This window comes from Phalacrocorax carbo, chromosome 2, assembly GCF_963921805.1.
Source record: "Phalacrocorax carbo chromosome 2, bPhaCar2.1, whole genome shotgun sequence".
NCBI lineage: Eukaryota > Metazoa > Chordata > Aves > Suliformes > Phalacrocoracidae > Phalacrocorax > Phalacrocorax carbo.
The window spans coordinates 57569688-57584723 of NC_087514.1; the positions used below are offsets into that span (position 1 = coordinate 57569688).

A 15036-nucleotide genomic window follows, 5' to 3' on the forward strand; every position below is an offset into this window, starting at 1 on the left:
AACCTTTTTGCCAAACTCAGCAAATTGACCAAAATACGCCTAGGATCAAGCAGCCTTGCTGTCACTGCAAGTCTCTCTGTAAGACAGAGCCTCTAGTGAGGAAGTAGTACCCTGACACTGCTGGTCCTCTATTAGAGCTGGAGATAAATCTAATTTGATCCCTCAGGCCTGACAACCCTAACTTAAAAAAAGAAAAAAAAAGTGGAAAAAAAAAAAGTGGGGAACCTGCCTATTCATAAAGCACTTGTAATTAATAACACTGATGTGCTTCTCACCTACACACAGCTGAACTTGCGATTTATCATAGGCATGTCACACTACTAAGAGCTTCATTATCTGCAAGAGCTCTGCCTCCAGGATGTTTGCGCACCAGATCTTTTGGTGGGTGCACAGGAGGCTGGACAGGAAGCAGGACTGTCATGCTTCCCGCGACTAAGTGGCTTCTTGTCCTTCAGCCTGTCCACACAGAGGGTAAAACACAGTGATCACACAACTGTACTTTACGTGTATAACAAACAACATGATTTTCCTCTGGACTACCTGGTGTGATGTCCACCTTGGATTTTTAATCTGAATTCTCTCTAAATTAGAGAAGTTAGAATTCTCTAATTTCTAGAGATTTGACTATATTCTCTAAAATCTAGTTTATTTATGTCACTAACAATCAATTTTCACCTTGGTTCCATAATGTTTACTCTAATGAGATATACCCTTGAAGTCTACTGAGTTGCTTACATAATTAAGGACTGTGTGTTCAGACATCTAGAAAATTCATATTGCTGCTTTCAATGTTGCTTAAACAGAAGGTGTCAAAGTAGCTGCAATCAGCCCAGAGGAAATACCTTTCTTGGCATATTACAGTAATGTACTCTAGAAAATAGCCATGATTACTATAATTATTTCAGGTAGAGATTGTTTATGTTAGCATTAAGATAATTGCTTAAATAGAAAAATGGGGGATTAAAGCCTAGAAAATCTCTTAAATCTGCTCAAAACAAATGAAGTTATTCTAGTGAATGTTTACATATTTCATGATATTTTTATCACATTTTTTAATAAGGAAAGCTTTGAGAAAACCCAGTAAGTAAGTAAGGAATTACTGGTCTAAGTATTTTTAGCCATATGGTGTTCATCTCCTGAAAAGCTTCTATAAAAAAGTCTCACTTGATGAATCTCTCTTTACCATCTCACAGGTGTGCAGCACAAAGACCACAAAACTATCACTAGCAATATACTTAAAAATACTCTGTGACATGATTGTTAAGAAGAAATGTGTTTTGCAAAAGGAAGGATAGTATATTGCAAAACTTAAGCAAATTACATCTGTCAAAAGTCAACTTTTCTTATAACTGGCTTAAGTTTAAAAGTTAGCTTTAGTTTAAAAAGTATGCTAAAAGAACCATTGGTAGAGGAAAGAAGAGGATAGGATAGGATAGGATAGGATAGGATAGGATAGGATAACAGAATAATTCAGTTTGAAGGGACCTACAACAATCATCCAGTCCAACTCCCTGACCGCTTCAGGGCTGACCAAAAGCTAAAGCAAATTATGAAGGGCATTGTCCAAATGACTCTTAAACACGGACAGGCTTGGGACTGTTCCAGTGTTTGACCAACCTGTTGGTAAAGAAATGCTTCCTAATGTCCAGTCTAAACCTCCCCGGTGCAGCTTTGAATCGTTCCCTCATGTCCTACCACTGTGTACCAGGGAGAAAAGACCAGCACATCCCTCTCCACGCCCCCTCCTCAGGAAGCTGTACAGAGCAATGAGGTCGCCCCTCAGCCTCCTTTTTTCCAACCTAGACAAACCCAGAGCCCTCAGCTGCTTCTCACAGCACATGCCTTCCAGCCCTGTCACCAGCTGTGTTGCCCTCCTCTGGACGCATTCAAGGACCTTCACATCCTTCTTAAATTGCGAGGCCCAGAACTGCACACAGTACTCAAGGGGAGGCTGCACCAATGCTGAATACAGCAGGACAATCCCCTCTGGTTGTGCTCTGTTTGATGCACCCCAGGATGGGGTTTGCCCTCTTGGGTGCCAGGGCAGTCTGCTGACTCACATTGAGCCTGCTGCCGACCAGCACCCCCTGCTCTTTTTCTACAGGTCAAATAACAGAATGTAATCCATATCTGGGAATAAACTGAAGATTAATCAAATACTAAGCAGGAGTCTTGGGAGTTAACTATGACAGATGCTCTATTTGCCCCTGGAGAGTAGGGTACTTTCTCACCCGACACAGAAAGTTCTCCTACACTGCTGGAGGAAAAATAAACCAAACACAGCAGAAAGAGCGGCTTTAGGATAAATGAAGCCTCCCTGAAGGTTCTTCCCCACTGACAACCAAACCACCCTGAATCGGGAACAGCTGCCTGGCTTTACAGATACAGCCCAGGGCTGGAGTTAAAAGCAGAAATTCTTCATAAGCCACAGTTCTTAGGGCACCATGAAACACCAGTGGTAAATGGGATAATAGTCCAAAACGAGGGACTTATTAGTTCTGATCTCATTTCAGATTATGCTTGCTCTAGGGGCAAGGGCGGCTGCCCTGAAATTATTTCCTTCACAGTGGGAGCAACAGGATTAGGTTACTTCACAGGCTACTATGGCATGTCCAATTACGGGTATTGTTTGTTCACAGACAACCAGAACAAGCTTTACTCACAGTAAGTTGTGCCTGAGCACACTGGGCTAGCTACACACTGCTTTTAGCAATACTGGAATAAAAGTGGACATTGGAATAAAAGCCACAAAATTTAACTGATTTAATAATAATTTTAATAAAACTAGATTTAATGCATTTCTATTTCAGTATTTAATACTGACTAAAATAGTTAGCTGACACAGTATTAGGGGAAAAAGCACCCTTCAGTTTTCTTCATATCTTTTTAAAAAATGTTTTTGTTCTTTGCAAATATAATCCAATTCTTATTCTGGCTTTCTCTGTAACTCACACTTTCATTTCAAAGTCTCACTTTTTTGTCAGAGCAGCGAAGAAAACTCAATTTAACACAGAACCTCAGGCATGCAGTATATATCAAATGAAACTGAAAACACATTTCTTCCCCATTTCCCACACTATAAACAACACGAATACTTCAGCACACAGATGCACAAATTCCACAGCCCTGGCCACCAGAAAGTAACAAAACGAGGGAAGCTTTGAAAATTAAATCAAAGCAACCTCAGTCCCCCTGTCTTCCCAGGACTCAGGACCCTGCGCTGCCCTTTGCCTGGAGACAAGTGCACGTGTGTGGGACGCCCCCCTCACTCACCATCCATCGCCCCTTGAGAAAAGAAGTGCAGCATTGCAGCTGGAAGGACATGAATAAGCCCTTCTGGTGTGGTCCTCTGCCCCCAGATCCCTACCTATCAATTAGGTATCAGACAGACAGAGAAACGACTAAACTGAGATATCACCTGGAAGACAACAATTCTGTTATAAGCAATAAACTACTCTTTTATTCACAGCCTCCCAAGGGAAGGTAGGGAACTGGTTCCATCTCCTCAGCTCTCTACGTTACATTTATCTGCTGTATTATTCAAAGAACACACATAACTGTAATCGCTGCAAAATAAATTCATATTCACTAACTCCTACGAGAGTACGATGGGCATCATATATCAGACAAAGATGTGCAAAGAATGCAGAGGAAGGCTATAAACTGACTGTTGTCATATGTGAGGCCTGAGTGGGCACAGCCATAGAAAGTATAAACAAAATACCAAGTAATCTAATTTCTCTGATATGAAGCAATTAAAGGATGGTATGCTGTAAAAGAGAACCCTGTCGAAGTCAGGGGGAGTGCCTGGGTGCTCAAAACTTAAGCACTTGCTTAAATGCTTTGTGGGACAGGAGACCAAAACAGTCACATAGGCTACTATGTCTGTTTTTTACCAAAACAGTGAGATGCCTGGCAGGGCTCTCCCCACATCCCTCCAATTGCATCACTGCACCCATTTTTCCTTGTCTTCCCACATTTGAATTATTCAGTGTTTGCTAAAAAACCCCACTGAACATTCAGTCTGTGCTCTTTCTTTTAAAACAACCTCTCGAGGATCAGACCCTGCAGCCTCTTGCGGCCCCTGGCTGAGGCAATGCTCCCAAAATGATGTCAGTGGGAGCCTTGCCCAAGAAAGGGCTATAGGATTCAGCTGTATGTGAAGAAAGGGCTTGAAATTATGGAACATGCTATCAGGATAAGACTTTGTATTTCAAACATATATTTATTCTTTTTACTAAATCACCGAAGAGTGTGGGAAGGAGTGGGGGATGCCACTATAGAAAACCATATGGCACTTGGATTTCCAAGCCAGAATTGTTCATAATAAATATTTATAGAATCCAGTGGTATTCTCTTCTTTCTGTTTATTCTTTACATGTCACCCAGAGAAACTCTGGCCAAGCACCAATCAAATATCCCAGCAAGTTACAAGTAATCTAAGCATGGGGGAAAGAGGGAAAACAGATCGCCAGTAGGCTCGTAATTGTCAACATAGACCTGGAAGGAGGCGCTTGGGAAGTGCCTCTGATGCGTCTGGATTCCAGTGCTCACCGCAAATCACGAGTGATTTCGGAAATTGAGTTCTCAGTCTCTGCAAGGGGTAGGGAAGATATACACAATATATTTGGCTAGACTGAGCAGGGGCATGTGTGGAGCAGCTGCAAAAGCAGACATTCGTCTACTCTTGAAGACCAACATGGGAACAGAAACGCACCTCTCAGCGATGACAGCTAACTTGCTCCTGGTGTCTACTGGGAAAGCTGTGCCTTCCTACCTGTGGCATGTGGGGCTGTTGTGTTTATATTGCTTCAGACAAAAATGATGCAGATTGTCCTCCTTACCACCTTGTGATTAGAAGAGTAGTTGAAGGAGCTTCTGAAATACATAGAAGATCTGGAATATACCTTAGAAAGAGCCAATCTTTTATCTGGGGTCTAGCCTTGACACAGCAATCTTTTGGTCTTCTCTTATTCCCTTCCCTGCTCCTACCTCCTTTCTCTCAAGGAAAGGTCCTTGAAGTGTGAGAGCTACCAATCCCCAACTATCATTCCATTCTTCAGAAACAGAAAAAGGTATTTTAAAAAGCATAACAAGCCCACAAGTCAATACACAGTACTTTACTAACAGCAGCAGCTTTCACTGTCAATTGCCCTCAGCATCACTTTTGCCAAAATCTGTGATGCTGATGCTTCATGTTGCACTTTCTGTGTAGATGTTGCTGCTGCACAAACGGTACATCATACTACCATACTACCATACTACCATTTCGTAGAGCAGAAGTCACATATTTTTGCATATACAAACATGTAACTTCAAATCAGTAAGATATTTCTGCATTACAAAAATAATAATTTCAAAATCAGTTTGAAGCTATCAACCAAAAGTTGTACCTTCAATATGGAAAACTCAGGTTTTATTTATTTTCTGTATAAAAACTCAGGTTTTTATACAGATAATTACACTAAGACATTGGTGTTCAAAAGTTCCTTCCTCTATGCTGCTGAAACAGCTATTTATTATGAAAAACATACTTATCAAATATTGCCAAAAGTGTAATAACCACACATCTGTTATTCTTCAAATATATATTTTTTAAAACAGTTGGTATTTACTTAACATATTATAACAGTTATTAAATCATTCTTAAGTCTGTTTTGTGGAACTGTAATGTAAAGCATTACACAAATGACAGAAACACCACAGGAACAAATGTAAAAAAGGGAAGGGATGCATTTTTAGTAGCTGAGTAGTTACTAGTCACATTAGAAATTACAGCTCAGAGAAGAGCAGTAAGAGCAAGACTGGAAGTCTGGAAACCCTGCAGGACAATGAGTTTTAAGAGGCCCAACACTCCATTTGGGGTTTTAAAATTATTAGATCATTTCTAGGTCAACAAATACATAACAACAGAAGACATTTTGGTAATTGCTATTGAATCTACTAGACAAGGACATAAACTGCATCATCTGGTAGCTTAAATTAGAGAAATTTAGATTTTTTAAAAAAGTTGTTCTTTTGGTTTTAGTTTTCTGTAGTGTGGAAGTGGCAGTTTCCCCAGTGCTGGCCATGGGTCTTTCCAGGCTCTGCGCTGCAAGCCTCAACCCAGCCGTGACCTGGAAGGACCCCACAGACTGCGTTACAGGAGAGGACCAGCTCAACAACTGACCCGACCCTCTTCCCTTTTGAATTTTAACAGGCTTTGTGCATTAAACTGACTTTTTAATTGCCAGGATAGCCAGGAAACAAGCACAGTTATTCTTAATTGTTCATAACTACTTCACTTGAGAGTTTGCGTGAGCCATTTCAACTGGCTGAAAAAATCTTAAGCCAGTTAGATGAACGTTGCCTTCTGAAACACATTTTTAGTCATATTTGGAACAAAGTAGAACAGAGCTGACTGCTTTCCAGACATTTTCATGAACATGCAGGTGTCATCTAAACACACACCAATAATGAACAATAATCCCCAGGCAAAAAAAGTCATCCTATTTATCGACAAATCTACTTGCCTTGGCTTATTAAAGATTATTAAAGAAACCGTGTAAGGTGACAGTTTGCTTGACATGCAGGTATCAAACATGCTCAGCATTTTCAATCATGTTTCTTGCAGAACAGCTATAATAACTGTTCTACATAATATATGTAACCATATTACATAAGTTCTACATACAATAGCTAATAATACAAGCTAACATTTTTTCATAATTCTCCAAATTTATCCAATATGTTCTGTAGAAAACGCAGTCAGGGACTGCAGTCAAGATCATCTTGGACAAAGGTGATGACTACTAGAGTATGTTACAATTAGCGTATTTGTAATGTCTCAGGAAACAATCAATAACATAAAGATCTTCATATAAATCTGTCAAACCCACCTGTACTCCATTTAATTGAAAAGCTCTTAACTCCAGTCATTTCCTGGATATAAAGCTACTTTACTCAAGCTCCAGCATTTTTAATTTCTCTCGCACTGAAAAGCAGCATCCTCAGCTCACAAGTAATGGTTACATAAAAGCCTCACAGTCAGATGTCTTGGTGCCTCTATGTTTTTCAGGATATGAAGACAACAGCAATGTAAACACTCTACTATTGCAGAATAAACATCATGTAACCACAAAGCAGTGATGACATAACCTGCATATTATCTGGGCTTAATTTTCTGCAATGTAAACTGAGTGTCCACATCTCCTGTTCCTCAGTCCACTCTAAAAGAGCCTGTTAAGAGGAACATTATATGTGAATTTTCCAGGTTTTAAGCAAAGATATATTCCTCTTTAGGACATTACTTTTGAATGTCTTTCCTTTTGTGTATCTAAAAATCTTGCTTCCTCCTGAATAAGAATGTCCTTGCTTAAACAACACATTTAAATGCTATTGATATTTCACAGCTGACTCACGTGTGCCTAAGTCAACAGCTTGCAGGGAATAAGTTTTTAAATAGCAAACATGTGCTGCTGCTGCTTCTTTTCTTAGTGTTGATATACATAATATGAGAACAGCTGTATGGGATCAGACCTAACATAGACGTAGCCCACTACCCCATCTCTATCGGTGGCCGTAAAGGGATGCCTACTGAAGAGAGATCTACAGACCTGGTATTTCTACTTCTGTGACTGCAAGTTAAGTGCACTTCCTGCATTGAAGTATTACATATAGCAATGTGTACCCCACTGCTTACTTTGGAAACTGTTTCTTAAGGCATAAGAAATACTGATCTTAAGGAATCACATACAATATGATATTAAGCAAATATTGCTATAAAGGAGTTAACACTGGACTTCATATATACGTTACTCATGGATCTTTTAGTCAGCCAACTTGTTATGTTATTGCTCATATATTCATGTCATACAAAAGCTTGTGTTAAAAATACAGGTAAGAAGATTAATATTATTATTTAAAAAAAACAAACTGAACTTAATTCTTCTACCTGTTTAAAGGACTTTATTTTTCTTGTTTTCTCTTTGTCTGTTCTCTGAAAAAGCTAATAATGCGAACATTTGCTTCTATAATTATGGCAAGCCAAGTACATTCAAATCTTCACCCCATCCATGCTAACTAATGTGCTACTTCAATTAAAGTTACTCCAGGATGACAATCAATGTCTCAGGGTGCAGAAGTGTCATCTGAAAGCCATTCTTCTTTTCAAACTAGAATGGCAATAACAGGATCTGCACAGTACTCTCTTCTACGTATTTGCCACCTCTCAGACAGGCTTCTCAGCTGTAATTCAGTCTGTTAAGAATTCTCCATGTTTCATGTGGTACATACATTGCATGTACACAGCTATTGTAGGTTCACCTTGCTGTTTTGAAACACCTCACAAGTTGGAAATTGCCACAAATAGAACTTCTAATGAACTCAGCTTAAAAAAAATTGACGATTTTCCATTGGTAGTTTCAAACCATTGACCCAAGGTATCAATTCATTCTATCACTCCTCAAAACTAATTTTGTTTTCCATTCTGATGGAGACAAACAGCACCAGCAGGTGCTAAACTGTAATCTTAAAAGAAGAATGGGGCAATGAAAGAATCAATATTTTACTGTAGTGCCCTTCAGACATGTATATCACGTTGAATGAAATGCTCATCAAGAAACCAAATTGGATGTAACCTGAGAAAAAGGACTGCCTATCAAAAAGAACCCCTCAAAAATATCAAATTAGCAACAGCGACCCAAGCACATTGGTGTACAACTGCAAGCCACTCTATTAAAGGAAAACAGCAACACTTTATTCAACTGGAGAGCAGATTCTTCTGCTTACCATTTGTAGAAGAATAAACATGAGACTTAGCATCTGAAAAGTCAACATCAGATCACTCTTTACTGGGCTGAGCCTAGTTTAATTTCCAAGAGAGATACATGTTTCTGGTATGATGACCTTGTGCTTAAGTTTGGCTGCAAGAAGTTCTTGCACTTGAGGAATGCTGAATTCAGAATTCTCCTCTGATGCTAAATAGCTCTCTGCCAGCTTAGGTCCTCTTTCAACTTTATCTACTTTTGTCAACTAATACATGACAGGTTAGAAGTTTCATAGAAAAAATAATATGAGCGAGAGCAATATTTTCATTCATAAGTAAGGCTTTTGCCCAAATAGTGTGTCACCTTTTTTAATACTAGCATGCTATATAGTCGCCAGCAAAAAACTTTATGAGCCAAGTTCATACGGTGAATAAGTTGCTTCAGAGCGACTGGGGAAAGAGAAGAGGACATAAACAGAAAAGCTGAACATAGATGTTCATGACACTGCGTAACTCCCTCTCTAAATTTGAGGACACAGATACGTTCAATCAGCTAAAATAAATAATTCTGCAAAGTCGCCCATGCAGTTTTTCTTCCTTTTCATTTTTGCACTGTTAAGGAAACAAATTCATGACTTACCTTTCAAAACCAATCTGCCGTAATGTTTTCTCCCATGTTGAACCTACACAAAGAGGAGAAAAAACAAATACCCTCAGTAAAGAACCTGTATTGTATGAACAGTCTTACTCTTCTCCTTTCCTTGGGCAGCTGGGATCTGTAGAGTAAGATGATTTTTCTACCCCTACAGAAGTACTTGTAAATAACATCTATTTTCCCCAGAGTGAAAACTGTTAAGAGAGGCTAAAGAGAAGTGACATAACTGTGTGGAGGGTTATCAGCCTATATGACTCCTTTACATTGCAAAGCAGCCAGTCACCGCTACAGTTCACTGCAATTCCAAGGGTGGTCTCCTCTCCTACAGCAATGTGATCTGTACATGACTCCTGAAAGCGCTGAGCTGGCATCTCACATCACGCACTCTTCACATTTCAGCTTTTCATTTCACTGTTGTGTTCGCCTGATTCTTGCTGAAAGCTTTACAGCTCCTTCTGAAATCCAGCCCTTTTATTTTTAAGCAAAAGCATGAAGATGTAGTTCTGCTTTATTGTTTAACCCTTCATACTCATACAAACAGCTGCAAAGGACTCTTTCTCAAAACAAGTAAGGACTCAGATCCACAAACTGCTGTATAGGCAGACTCATCCGAGTACTGCCCTCAGTATTTCTCATGTACTTAATGCAACTTTTACCTAGATTTTCTCAAAAATAACCCCCACACACCACAAGCATTAGGCGATCAGTTTTCAGCTCTTGGTAGTTTTTTGCTTATTGCCAGTCTCTTGCTACCGTTACATGGTCATTATAAATACAGGCTACTAAGAGGACAAATATCTCAAGTCATGCTTGTCTGCAAGGTAAATATGTAGGAGGACATGAAGCTGGGTTGAGTTTGCTCTATGTCTTTTCACACTCCTGTGGGAAACTTAACAGGACCACATGCAGTGTAAGCAACTACAGTTCTTTTTGAATGCTTCATCGTACTTAAACTGAAAGCAGAGAAGTGGCAATAACTCCTGTTGCTGATACAGTCCATCACCTAAAGGGAAATATAAATTAGGAACAAACAGATTCCCTGTGAGTGACATTTAATAGCACTGAAGAAACACAAAGACACACAGCAAAGTTGCCGAGAAGCACTGAGAAAGAGTGGAAAGACATGAAAGAAAGCAACTTTGTCAGATTTAAATCTGGAGAATTTCAGGATTAAAGGCATATTGTGCAGCAAGTGCCCATACAAAGACTATAAGAAAATAACGTATTAGATTCCACTGACAATCCAAGTCCTACTTGCCATATTAGTGTGGGAAATGTGGTGACACCATATTATCAGTCAGAAGAACCTCTGCAGATGTATCTCTTACCATCATTACCTTTCCATTCTGTTAAAGGTATCAGCTCAGAAATCAACGACCTGCTGTGTTTGTAGCACGGTATTTACCTCTAGTCTGCAGCATGTTAAATATTCAAGAAAGACCTAGTAGATGCTTTTCATCTTTGAATTTGGGATGCCAGCTGCCGATCTCGATAAAAATCTAAAAACTCTACTTCTAAGAAGTATTGGGTTTGAGGTTTTTTGTTTGTTTGTTTGTTTTGTTGTTTGTTTTTTATTTTTAAACCTAGCAACAGAATTCTTTCTACCCATTTGACTAATATTCCAGCTTAGCTCAAGGAGAATGTGGTACATTTCTAAAGCAATGATACAATTTCTCTGTAAAATATTATCTAGTATCTCTCTGGTTTGCAAATCACAGACTGAGCAAATAAAAACTGAAATTAGTACAACCCAGAAAGTTAGTTTCCTTCTAGGCCTATGTCAGGCAAGGCTTCCTTCACAGTTCCTAACTGGACAGCCAAAGAATGAAGGTAACATGGGCCTATGGAAATTAAATTCCTTGTGTTAATCTCTGTTTCATAGAAAGAGGAAAAGAAACTACATTAAAGTATATGCTCCTAAAATCAACCCAAGTACGACATTTCTCTCCACACAGGAAGGATTTGGGCTGGCTAAGGAGTAGGTTCGCAACTGGTTCCAAACATGGTCAGTATACCACATTATACTCTTCTGGAACACTTTCTTCATTCAACTTCTCACAGCCAGTCACTTCAAAGTTCAGTTACACAGGTATTTGCAGCAAAAAGGCTCTAAAAACCTTTTCTAATGATACTTTAGGGCAATGGACACAAAGCTTTTCTGTCCAGGACTGTTACAGCTACAGCCAGTAACCAACGTAAAAACACTTTTAATTGTCCCCATTCAGTCCAAAGCAGGCAGGGCTTTCAGGCCCATGTCCAGCAAAGTACATGGCGGTAAGAGGCTTCAAAACTGAGGTGGAGAAAGCTCTACCTTCACTTTATGGAAAAAAATGAGTCAAGTTCTTTTCTGGAATAACTGAACAATGCACATTGTTTGATCAGTACAGGGAGCTTCTAATGTGGTACCTGTATTTGCTTGAGGTGAGGCAAGACTTCTGCCTACACAACTACCGACATACAATACCTTTCATCAACACTAAGTTCATACTTTATAAAAAGAAATCCTCTAAAGACATCTTCAAGCAGAACAACAAACACACACATTTATTTCAAATAAACATGAAAACCAAAAATCATGTAGAACAACAAAACATCAATATTTCATTGAGATAAATAACCACTCCATTAACACCATCTATCATGAGTTATCTCCCAAACCCACCACCTGCTCGACGCCCCTGGAGTATATCTGGTTTCATGTAGCACTGATGAATCAACTCGTTGCTAGAAAGATGGCTATGCCACTCCACAGGTAAATGCAGGGCAGACACAAGCAATTCTCCATATAGTTTATGCAATTCTGCTGGCTCCGAAAGAGTATTCAACAGTTTTTGAAGTTTGAAGATTTGAAGAGTGCTGAAGTAAAGAAATCTTAACAGTACTTCTTAAAGCACAGACTAGTACTGGCATCTTTAGTCAGTTTTAATATGCTTTCCACCGTTGTGTATACTAGTTGTATGAATTTTTCACCCCATGATTGGCTATACTTCAGTTGTATGATATATAGAGAGTCCTAAGGGGGATAGGGGAGAGCAAGAGAGAAAAGGGAATTGGGTCTCCACTGGTTTGAAATAATCTTTTGGCCGCAGCTGGCTAGCAGAACACTTTTTGAAATGCATGTGACTCCTCTCAAGCAAAGCCTGCCAAGAACACAACTAACATTTCATATTAAAAAAATATACATCTTTTTTATGGAGTCTTATTTTAAAATGTTTATGATCTAAACATTCTGTTTTAAGATTTGCCAATTCCATTCTCAATAGTATCAACTTCTACACTGCACTAACAGCCAAAAAGTAAATACCCTGAGGTAACAGCAGCACTAAGAAGAATAACGCTATTAAAAGTCTAGAAAACTTATTATTTTACTTAAATCTTACCCGGTGCTTCCAAAACATTAAACAAGATTTAGGTCACGTAACTCTCATTAAAATCAAAACAGGAGTTTTTCACGAATTAAAGTCTCGATGCTGCTCCCAAAGAAATCAATAGGAATTTGGCTATTCAATTCAGTCTTTCTCTCTGCTGGGACTGTGGAAAACATTCACCTGTTGGCTTTCAGAATAATCCACTGCTACACCTCAGCTGCTAAGTTAATTTGGCTTCTCTTTGCTTTCTGTTTTTTACCACCATGTCAAAAAAACCAAAACTGTTTATAAGAATGCCTTAATTTGGTACCCATGTAATTAAGCCTTTGTTCCAAATATTTGCTCCAGCATGCCTGACCATTCCCATCTGTTCCAAAGATTCTGTTTCACATTAACAGTGCTAACTTTAAAACTCTTCAGAAAGATGAAGCATAATGTACGTCCAGAATTACTACTCACATTTAATAGGAACAATGGTAAAATGCACATCATGCTCACATATGCACTCAATGAAATCCTAGCATAAGAATGAAAGAATATGAGATTTAATAAGATAAAATGAAAAACATCTTTCTGAAATGAACAGTTGTCATATTTGACAGGTAGGCTTTCATTTTTATGGCAGTTTCCTTATTTGGTTTGGTTTGGTTACAACTCTCCACTTACTATGAACCTACTATGAAGGAGAGGACTCAGAAGCCACTACTAGGCTGCTCGCCTCTACACACCATGAAGTTGCCTAGCTGCTGAAGCACAGTAGTAGGCTTAGGAAAAACACAGAATAACGTATTCATAGAATCACAGAATACTAGGTTGGAAGAGACCTCAAGGATTATCTGGTTCAACCTTTCTTCGCAAAAGCATGGTCTAGACAAGATGGCCCAGCACCCTGTCCAGCTGAATCTTAAAAGTGTCTAATGTTGGCGAAAAATATTGGCTAAGTGATTTTCAGCCATTCATGGACACTGCACAACTATTCACTTTAAGCCCTATCTGCCAGTACAGCAGAGGCCTGTAGCTGTTCAGGGAGAAGACGGCATGTGCTGTAAATGCACAGCAAAAATGCATGCCATCCCCATGCAGGTATGCATGAGGGTCCCTATGGATGCTGTGGTCCCTATGACCGTGTGCAGTGATTACCCACAGCCCTGCTACCTTCTCACTTCTCCAGAGTTAGTGTCTACTTTAAGAACTACATGCCTGTGTCTGGCTCTGCTCTGCTCTTGAGGCTTTCTGACAGTAAGGATAACAATTCTTACATTCTTTTCTCAGTGGGATCTGACATAAGGACCAGAGGGAAAAGTATGACATAATTGAACCAAAAGACATTTTTCAGTAAGAGTTAAGTAAGACTGTCAGAATTCAAATATACAATGGGAATAGTATGAAGATCTTCAGTGATGGAATAGGACAAAACATCTGTAAATTACATCAACTCACAGGTGCCAAAAAATTTTTGAAGCCCATCAATGTGGTATCACAGAGCGTCACCCAGGCTGTTGGAAGGAACTAGCAAGGTACCAGATATAGCACAGTCACACTTAGCTCATGAGAGTTACATGCAGGCACGACCTACATAACCCTGTTATGATACATTAAAAACAGGTTACTATTCTTGGAATAGCAACTGCATTGATCTTTTCCCTAACGTTTTGCAAGAAAAGAATTTCAGAGGAACTGCTGATTTTGTACTAGTCAGAATAGTCCTACCAGTTTCCAAATTTTGATCTGAAGTCTGTGACACTTACTAGTATTCTCCAAACCAGAAAAAAAAAATACCCTCCCCAAAACTTTCACATGTTCAAGAGATACAAAACAGTGCTACAGAATACTGCAGAAATGGACAGAAACACTTTGCTAAACCTTTCCATTGTGTGTGCCACTTCTCAACTCTGTTTCCCAAACAACGTAGCAGAGAACAGGGTTCACAGAGTATAGCCCAGACGGACTAGCTGGGGACCCGAGTATCTGAATCCACACCTTAAAACTCTCAACCAACTTGATGAACACACTGGCCTGTCATGCCAGAAGTTCTCTTTCAGTAGAGACACACGTACCGTATAAACCAACTGAGTTTTGAAGTCTATTTGCAGTGGCTTGGGGAACATAGCTCTGCTGTATATTCTCCTTTGACCACCTTAGTACTTACTAACCAGTTAACTAGCTGAAATGTACACAACTGCAATTGATAAAAACTGTTTGGAACATGTTTTCAGCAGCTTCATATATTAATAACAGTCTTTCCAGTTGCTTGTCCCCAGTAGCAA

At 39.3% G+C, this 15036-nt stretch overlaps 1 protein-coding gene across 8 annotated transcripts in view; it reads right to left on the reverse strand.

Annotated features, from left to right (window-relative positions):
- Window positions 1-15036, reverse strand: part of PIEZO2 (piezo type mechanosensitive ion channel component 2) — a 311692-nt gene that overhangs the window by 154289 nt on the left and 142367 nt on the right. For all 8 annotated transcript variants that reach the window (XM_064443024.1, XM_064443019.1, XM_064443020.1 and 5 more), the window contains exon 4: window positions 9387-9429. In XM_064443024.1, coding sequence (XP_064299094.1) covers window positions 9387-9429 — 43 coding nt within the window. The remainder of the gene's footprint in view (window positions 1-9386; window positions 9430-15036) is intronic.